Source organism: Erinaceus europaeus, chromosome 3 (assembly GCF_950295315.1).
Source record: "Erinaceus europaeus chromosome 3, mEriEur2.1, whole genome shotgun sequence".
Taxonomy (NCBI): Eukaryota; Metazoa; Chordata; class Mammalia; order Eulipotyphla; family Erinaceidae; genus Erinaceus; species Erinaceus europaeus.
This window is the reverse complement of record NC_080164.1, coordinates 108,261,230-108,271,025: the sequence shown is the minus strand read 5'-3', so window position 1 is coordinate 108,271,025 and position 9,796 is coordinate 108,261,230. Positions and strand designations below refer to the sequence as shown.

The window sequence follows — 9,796 nt, the reverse complement described above, 5'->3', positions numbered from 1 at the left end:
GAGGATGCTGCCGGCCTCGGGGCCCGCCGGGCCCGCCCTCCTCCGTGCAGGCTAGAGCCACAGCTCCCCGCGAGGGCGACACCCCCACCGCGACGGCGAGGCCTCGGCGCACCCTGCACACAATGGGCGCCGCCATTCCTGGGGCAGCCGGGGCCCTCTACAAACATTCGGCTGTCAATCGTGAGACGCGGGCTGCGGGGCATTATGGGTCACAATGTCCCGGGAGCCGCCTTGACCAGCGCGGTCCGGCTGCTCGGCGTTACCCCCAGCGCATCAAGGCTCCGGGAGCCGCTCGCGCCAGCAGCCCGGCGGCGCGGTCACGCGCATCCCCAGGGCTCTGGGGGTCCCGTCTCCATGACAACCGCGCGCGGAGCCCTGTCTCGCGGGCGCGTCGTCGGCAGCGCGTTGCGTCATCACTCCGCGCAGGCCGTGTGTGTCTGTATGTGCTGAAGGGGGTGGTGGGGAGCGCCGAGCTGTTTTGGAAGGTCCCGACCCGGCTCCCGTCACCCGGCCGGACGTTATTTGTTGCTTTTGCATCTTTGTTCCTTTGCGGTGCGGCTACGGCTGCTGCTGCGGCGGTCGTGAGTACCGAGGGGCAAGGAGGGGAGGGAGCGTGGGCAGGCGGAGAAACCCCGCGCGCCCCGGCCCGGCGTTCCCATCCCTCTTCCTTCCTCTCAGCTGCGCCCGCGCCGCGTCCACTTCCGGCGGGCGGGCGCTGGGCCTTTGTCCCGCGGGGCCGGGCGCCGAGGGCCGGGGGCCGGGGCGCGAGGCGGGAGGCCTCGGGCTTTGTGTGCCGCCTGGTCACGGCCTCCTGCCCGCCGCCCTGTGTCCCAGCAGACTGCGAGCGCGACACCGCACGCCGGACGCCGGCATGAACCTCTTCAACCTGGACCGTTTTCGCTTCGAAAAGAGGAGCCGGGCCGACGGGGCTCCCGCCGCGTCCTCGCCGGCGCCCGCCGCCCCCATCGCCCGGAGCGCCGAAGACGAGGAGGCTGCCAGCGCCGCGCCCAGCAGGCCCGACACCCCTGACTCGGACATCTCGGAGAAGACAGGTGAGGCCCGCGAGCAGGGCGGGGGGCGGCCTGGACTCCAGGCCCAGGAGCAAGGCCCGTCCCCTGAGATCTGGGAGCAAAGCCCGACCTCTCAGACTGGGGTGCATGGTCTGTTCCCTCAAATCTAGGGATCAGCGGCCGTTTCCTCAGATTTGGGGAGCAAAGCTCATCCCCTGAGATCTGGGAGCAAGGCTTGTCTTCTCAGACCCAGGCTGCAGGGTCTGTCCCCTCAAATCTGGGGAGCAGGGTCTATCCCCTCAGATCTGGGGAGCAAAGTCATCCCCTGAGATCTGGGAGCAAGGCCTGTCTCCTCAGACCCGGGCTGCAGGGTCTGTGTTCTCAGATCTGGGGAGCAAAGCCTGTCCCCTGAGATCTGGGATCAAGGCCCATCCCCTTAGACCTGGGATGCAGGGCCTGTCCCCATAAGTCTGGGGACCAAGGCCAGGCCCCTGTTCTGTTCCCGCCCTTTTGTCTTGCCCAGGGCAACCCTGCACCCCACTCTCTTTGAGCCCTCAAGAGTCTGACCTGAGGACAACTCTAGGACAGCTGTCATTCCCAAGTCACCCTGAGGCTAGCCTGAGGAGGAAGTGGGGAGTTTGCCCTGGAGTGGATTTTGGGGGGGCTGCTGTGGGGCAGGGTGCCTGCAGTCAGTCTGGGGTTTCCTCCAGAGCATCTGTGTGAAAGGTCCTGGACACCCACCACAGACAGGCAGCGTTCTGCTTCCAAGTTTTGCCTCCCCCTGATGTTGGGGGGGGGGGGGGGGCAGACTACCAGTGAGTGGTTGCTGTTCCTTCTGCTGAACTTCCCTCTTGTTTTACTTTTTATAGCAAACTTTTCATTGTTTAAAATCACTTTGTTAGTGTTAGTGGTTTACAGTTGACAAGGGTTTTCTTAGTTCCTGGGATAAGTGTCTGCAAAACACTTTGACCTACTGTCTAGGGCCTTTCCACCATCCTGCTGCAGTACCCCAAAGCCTTCTCCATCCTTCCCTTCTTTCTGCAGAGTTTCATTTCTTTTTGCCGTTAGTGCAGTTCTTTTAAGATCATAGACATCTTTTGCCTTAACCATTGTTAATCTCTTCAGGCTGTTGCTGACAATAGATTTCGGAAGTCCTAAATTAAAATGTTAATTTACTGATGACACAAGAGAGTTTCACAAAGAAAAGAGAAGAGAAGCCAGGGGCCACTCTGGTGCTGGGATGAGCCTAGGATCTCAGGCATAGGAGCCCACTAGCCTACTGGTTGAGCAATTTTTCTAGTTGCTCTTATTATTTTTTTTAAAGAATTTATTCATGAGAAAGATAGGAGGGAGGAAGAACCAGATATCACTCTGGTATACATGTGCTGCCGGGGATTGAACTCAGGACCTCACACTTGAGAATCCAATGCTTTATCCACTGAGCCACCTCCCGAACCACTCAAGTTGCTCTTATTATTAGGAAGTTTCTTTCTTTCTTTCTTCCTGTATGTCTGTCTGTCTGTCTGTCTTTACTTTTACCAGAGCACTGCTCAGCTCTGGCTTATGGTGGTGCTGGGGATTGAACCTGGATCTCAGAGCCTCAGGTATGACAGTCTTTGCAGAACTTTTATGCTGTTTCCCCAGCCTCTCTAGGTTGGTTTTTATTTTAGTTTTTGAATTATTTATTAGAGAAATTGAGAAGAGCAGGAGATAGAGAGGGAAAGAGACACCTGCAGCCCTTGCTTCACCACTTTTAAAGCTTTCCCCCTGCAGATGGGGCCTGGGAGCTTAACCTGGATCCTTGAACACGGTAACGTGCAATCAACCAGGTATGCCACCATCTGGGCCCTATTTTTATGTTTTTTTTTTTTTTTTTTTTTTTTTAACACCAGAGCACTGCTCAGCTCTGGTTTATGGTGGGTGATGTAAGAGATTGAACCTGGGACTTGTAGCCTCAGGCATGAGAGTCTTTTTGCATAACCATTGTACTATCTGCCTCCGTTTAATGCTCTTTGTTAGTACAATATTATTTGGATTCTCACTCAATTCTAGGCTTAGTGATAAATGCTTCACAATCTCTTAATTTTCACAGCTGTCCACAAAATGTCATTGCTTCTTTCTTCTCTCTTTCACTGCAGAAATGAAAAAGGGAGACCCAGGGAGATTAAGAAGTGTCTAGTAGTAGAACCCAAATTTGAATCTAAGCTCATCCTGACCATATCGACTTTTTAGTTTATCTTGTATTTTTTCTCTTACTTGTTCATCAGAGAGAGTCTGAATATCACTCTGGCACATGTGATGCTGAAGATCAGACTCAGGACCCAAAGTATTTAAGTCCAACACTCTAGTTACTAAGGTCATCTCCAGAGGGTTCCTTTCTCTTCCCCTGCATCAAATAGGCCAGAGTGAAGCTCTGGTTCATTGGCTCTCTAGTAATTTACTAAACAAATAAGTCATGTTTTGAACACATCTGAATTCTTTTGGGAGCCACTGAAAATATTTAAGTGCAGAATTGACATCTATTCATTCTTTCAACAGAGAACTGGTTTGCATAGCGTGCTCTAGTTAATGTCTAAACTTTCAGGTGCTTTAACAGTTTAACAGAAAACGTAAGAGTGTGATGTAGTTAGGTCTGGGAAGGCTGATGTGTTGGCGGGAACTTTGAATCCTCAGAAGTCTGTTAATTAAATGGGACAATGGGCAGATCACTTAAAACTAGAAACCTATAATCTCTGAAGTTAAAGCACCTTGCAAATGGAATTTACAAGAATGTCTTACTATTTTATTTTTTTAACCAGTGCACTGCTTAGCTCTGGCTTGTGGTGGTGGTGGTGGGGAATTGAACCTGGGTTCTGGGACCCTCAGGCATGCGAGTCTGCTTGCATAACCATTATGCTATCACCCCTGCCCAGAATGTCTTTTACTAACATTAGTAATGCCAACTTCTTTTATTAGATATTTTACTTATTATTAACTAGAGAGGTAGAGGGAGAATAAAGCATCATTTTGGCATGTGTGCTGCCTAGGATTGAACTCTTCCTGCTTGTAAATCTAATGCTTTCTCCACTGCTCCACCTCCCTGACCATGTGCAATTCTTATTTTCAGTCAAAGAGAGCGGTTTTGACTCTCTGCAGGTCCTGTTTAATCTTTTTTTTAAAAATTTTTTGTTGTTGTTTATTTTCATACGGAGGGAGGAGGGAAGGGCAGTCTTTGGCAAATAGTGGTACCAGATTGATCCTGTGACCTCTACAGCTTTAGGTATGAAAGTCTGGTACACATGTCTCAGCCCACATTTTTTATTATGATAATAATGATGATGTGAGGTAGAGACCAAGAGGAAGAGAATTCAGATCACTGCTCACCATCGTGGAGCTTTATTATTTGTTGTTGCTCAGGCGATGTTTGGACAGCTTCAATCCACATCCATTTCATTAAGACCTTTACTGAAGAGTTACCATTTTTATTAGGCAGAGTACTGCTCAGCTCCAGCTTATGCTAGTATGGGTCTTGACTGGGACCTCTGAGCCTCAAGTCTTGCTGTCTTGTCCTGCTCTCCTGCCGAAGTGATATCTTGATCTTTTGTTTGAAAAACATTCCTGTTTTTTTTTTTTTTTTTCACTTTTCTTGACTTTTCTCTAAAAGAGCTGCTTCTCCCAGTTTTGAAGGAGTGGTCTTAGATAAACAAGTGACCTTATCTCTCCTAGTTCTTGTGTCTCTCTTAAGCTTTTGTTACTTTTAATGTTTCTCCCAGCAGTTGAGCTGTAGCTCTAAAGGGTAGAATTTCCCCTGGAATCTGCATTCAGATTGATTGGAAGCAGATTGAGAGCCTCCAGGCAGCTCTTTAAAGTATACTAATAAGCAGGCCTGCACTACATCTGGTATTTGCGCCATGTGTTGGACTTTCAAGCTTTGATTCCTGGAGTGAGTTCAATCCTGGGAATGTATTTCATGAACTACTATCCTTCTCTAATAATCAGTGAATAAGCCTTAAAATTTAAATTAAAAAATTTAAGTTTTATTGGCCATCAGAGCAATGCAGAGGTATTCCCTGGGTGGTACCATAAGAAACAGTTGGCAGAGGAGTTACTGGGGCAGGATAGAGGGGAAACTCAAAAGAGGAGTTCAGTGGAACCATTTGCCAGGAGATGCCTTATTCGTATCTTGTGAGACTACCATGTCTGAACTAGTCTTGCTCACCAAAGTATAGTGGCTATCTCAAGAAAAGTGTTTAGAAAAAAAAAAGTGTTTAGAAAAAAAAATGTTTAGGCAGTTACTTTGACTCATGAGCAGAATTTGTCTCCCCCCACCCACCCCCTTAAACTAATGAGACCGAAGCAGAGTATCATTCTAGGACATGTGATGCTGGGGATTGAACTTGGGATCTCATGCTTTTTGGCTCAGCACTGTAGCCACTATGCCATTATGCTATCTACCCTGCCCTGAACGTAATTTTTTTTTTTTAATCGTGTCATTTTTTAGATACCATTACACCTGCCAACACTGGGAAGGTGAGCTTTAACCAGTGAGTATGCTGATATATTCCAGATGAGTATACATGTAAAGCTTCAAAGGCAACTCGGGTTGATAGTTCTTTAAAACACAAGATAAACTTGTGAGTTTTAGTGTAACAGTGTTAAGGCTTCAGATATGAGGTTGCAACTAATGTTTTCAAAGTTCACATCAGTCTATCTTGAGTTTTGTTTCAAAGAGGAACATCTGGAGTCAAACTAAAATTGTTACAAAAATTCTCCTCCCAGGAGTCTGGTGGTAGCACAGTGGGATAAGCACACATGGCACAAAGCGCAAGGACCGGAGTGAGAATCCCGGTTCGAGCCCCCGGCTCCCCACCTGCAGGGGAGTTGCTTCATAGGCGTTGAAGCAGGTTTACAGGTGAATAATCTTTCTCTCCCCCTCTGTCTTCCCCTCCTCTCTCCATTTCTCTCTGTCCTATCCAACAATGACATCAACAGCAATAATAACTATAACAACAATAAAAACAAGGGCAACAAAAAGGAAATAAATATTTTTAAAAATCTTAAAAAAATACCTCCTCCCTTCTATGGTTCCTTAATTGTGAGAAAGATGGTTTTCCTTATAAAACAAAAGCAAGACCCTCAACAGAGTAGTTGGGAAAGTGGAAATGAAAATCTTGTTGTTTCCTGTTATCTGAGGTTTTCCCACATGCAGGAAGATACCAATCTTCTCAGCTTGGTGAGGTGAAACTGCTATTTATAAGCCATTATTATGCCAAATATTTTAGTATTTTCATCACAGACACACGAACACTGCTCAGCTATGACATAGTGGTGCTGGGGATTGAACCTGGGGGCATTGGGAGCCTTAGGCTGAAAGTCTGGTGTGCTTTCTCTGACATATCTCCCCAACCTTGAATTATAATATTATTGCCTCCAGGGTCATTGCTGGGGCTCGGTGCCAGCACTATGAATCCACAGCTCCTGGAGGCTGTTTTTCCCATTTTGTTGCCCTTGTTGTGGTTGTTATTGCTATTGTTGTTATAGCTGCTGTTGTTGGACAGGACAGAAAAATGGAGAGAGAATGGGAAGACAGGGAGAGAAAAATAGACACCTGCAGACCTGCTTCAACGCCTGTGAAGCAACCCCCCCTGCAGTTGGGGAACCGGGGGCGGGGGGGGCTCGAACTGGGGTCCTCAAGCCGATCCTTGCACTTTGCGCCATGTACACTTAACCTGCTGTGCTACCGCCCAGCCCCCGAATTATTACTTTTGACCAGGGCACTGCTCAGTTGTGGCTGGTGGTGTTCCCTGGGATTGATCTTGACTTTATTACCTGAGGCATGAAAATCCAGCTACTGATAATGCTGTCTCCCAGAGCCAGTAAAAGGGACTTTGTAAAGAAAAAGAAAAGAAAAAAGAAAAGAGCCTGAATGATTTGGACACAGCTCTTTTAAAGTAGAAGAATGTGTGGTGCTACAGAGATGCCTTCTTTTTCTAGAACTCTCAATAGGTTCAGAGATAAGTGTGTTTCACAAACTGGAGCTTCATGCCAGCCGGAGTGTGCCAGGCCTGTGTGAGTCTCCTCTCAGCCTGCACACGTTGTTACATTGTTTCTAAACTGATGCTGTTGGCTTACTGGACTTGAGTGCCATGTGAACATTAATTTTATACCTACAGGGAAGTGAAGGGATTTGTGTGACTGGCTAAGTTGCAATATTTGGACAGTGGTCCTGTCTATTGTTAAACTTTTCAATGCCTGTATGAAACTTTTTTTTAAAAGCCCTACTCACCTGTGGCTGATGGTAGTATGGGGGACTGAACCTGGGACTTTGAAGCCTCTCTATACATTATGCCTCATGCTATATGAAACATTTGATACAGTAAAGATTTTATGTGTGCTTTGTGGCAATCAAGAATAATTTGTAGAAGCAGAGACCATTGTACCTTCAACTTAATAGGAGTTGCATTGTATTTACTTTTATGTTTTATTACTTTTTATGATTATTCTAATTACTGATCAGAGAGAACCAGAGCATCACTTTGGCACATGAGATGATGGGACCAGCTCTAAGCCACATGGACCCTTCTGGGTCCAGCATTGTCCACTGCATCTCTCGGACTGCAGACTGAGGTTTTTATTGTTTAATGTAGTGGTCAGAATCTGTGTCTTCCTATTTGTCGTACTTAACATTGGTAGCACTTTTTTTTTTTTTTTTTTAACATTTTATTTATTAATGAGAGGCTTAGGAGGAGAAAGAAAAAAAAGCAGACATCACTCGGGTATATGTACTGCTGGGGATCTAACTCAGGACCTCACACTTGAGAGTCTAATGCTTTATCCACTGCACCACCTCCCAGACCATGTTACTTAGAGTTTATTCACTACTCAGCTCTGGTTTGTTGTGGGACAGGGAAGTGAACCTGGGACTTCAAAGCCTTAGGCATGAGACTTTTTGCATAACAATCATGCTGTCTCCTTTGCCCAGTGTTTGTTCTCATGCAGAGCTCTTTACCTGAGGCACACTTACACTGCCTACAAAATTGTTCTTTTGGAAAAAAATGACTTTGCAAGATGATCATGTAGGGACTGAATCCTGGGCTCCTTGCATTTATAGTCACAAATGCAGTGGCAGCTCCTCTGTAGAGCTTAGGTTTATATTGTCTCTGTTTAAGCACGAAACAGAACAGGAGGCTAAGATTCTCCCCCTCCTCACCTTTTTCCTCTGCAGAAAGTGAAAGACCACAGCACCAAAACTTCAGTGCCATGGGATCTGGCATTGAGCCTGGGCCATGCACATACACAACAGAGTAGTAGCACACTATCCATGGAGCTGTTTTGCTGGTCCTATTACTGTTTCATATGTGTATATGTTAATATATATTCATGTATATTCCCTCCCTCTCCTTTCTGTCTTCACCAGAGGACTGCTCAGCTTCTTTTTAAGGTGGTGCTAGGTACTGAACCTGGGACCAGAAAGCTTCAAGCAGAATGTTATTTGCATAACCACTATGCTGTCTCCCCCAGCCTTTGGTGGTGGGAGTTTTAGAGTTCAGCAGAAGTTTAGATTTTCAGACATTGATTTAAGATAAGCTACTTCCATCTACATGACTGGAGGGCTGCTGTTTCTAAGTCTTGGTTTATCTGTGATGGAGACATACTGCACCTTTGGTTACTATGAGGCTTAAAATGCATTTCCCTTAAGGACTAATTAAGAAGCAGTTCATGGTAATTTTTTTTAATTGTCTTTGTTTATTCATTGATAGAGACAGCCAGAAATTGAGAGGAAGGGGGAGATAGAAAGGAAGAGAGACAGAGAGACATCTGCAGTACTGCTTCAACATTTGCAAAGCTTTCCCCCTGCATGTGGGGACCAGGGACTTGAACTCAGTTTCTTACACATAGTTACATGTTTGCTCAACCAAGTGTGCCACCACCCCGCCCCTCATGGTACTTTAAGTACTTTGAATTAAAGAATTTTACTGTTTCTTATGCCTAGCTTGTTCCTTACATGCAGGCTCATAATTAGTTACTTGTGTTGTGCTCAGCAGAACAAACAAAAGCAATACTTTGTTATCCAATTATATATTGCTTACTTATATTTGTTTTACTGTAAAAAAAAACTTGTAGACAATGCTCAATATAGTCCATCAAAAATTATCTAGATTCTAGATCATTCATTCATTCATTTTAATTGTCTCCAGAGTTGTTGGGGCTTGGTGTCTTATCTATGAATCTACTTCTCCTGGTGGCCATTTTTTCTTTCCTTTCCTTTTTTAAATTAGGACAGATAGAAATTGAGAAGAGAGGGGGAGGGAGAAGGAGAGAGGGAGGGGAAGAGACACCTGCTTCACTATTCATGAAAGCCCCCCCCACACACACACACAGGGCCTTGACACTGTAATGTGTGTGCTCAACCATATGTGTTATCACCTGACCCTCTGACCTTTGCTTTTAAAAATATACTCGCTAGACCAGGACTCTTGACTAATTTTTTTTTTTTAAGATTTTATTTATTTATGAGAAAGGAGGAGAGAGAAAGAACCATGTGCTGCTGGGGATCGAACTTGGGACCTCATGCTTGAGAGACCAAAGCTTTTATCACTGCACCACCTCCTGGACCACTCTGACTACTTTTAATAATATGAATTTCTTTATTTTTTAAAATCATATTTATATTTTGGATAGAGACAGAAGTCAAGAGGGAAAGGGGAGATAGGGAGAGAAAGAGAGACTTGCTGCCCTGCTTCACCACTTGCAAAGCTTTACTTTTTTTTTTTTTTTTTAATACCAGAGCACTGCTCAGCTCTGGC

General features: G+C 46.0%; 1 protein-coding gene across 2 annotated transcripts in view; it reads left to right on the top strand.

The window, feature by feature from the left end:
- Window positions 1-439: 439 nt before the first annotated feature.
- Window positions 440-9,796, top strand: part of SMARCAD1 (SWI/SNF-related, matrix-associated actin-dependent regulator of chromatin, subfamily a, containing DEAD/H box 1) — a 71,887-nt gene continuing 62,530 nt past the window's right edge. The window contains exons 1-2 of one of the 2 annotated variants that reach the window (XM_060187729.1): window positions 440-581; window positions 835-1,052. In XM_060187729.1, the coding sequence (XP_060043712.1) occupies window positions 872-1,052 (181 nt within the window). In that variant the 5' untranslated portion in view covers window positions 440-581; window positions 835-871. Of the gene's footprint in view, window positions 582-625; window positions 1,053-9,796 lie in introns of those variants that run through there. The other variant, XM_007524545.3, reaches the window with a different exon arrangement.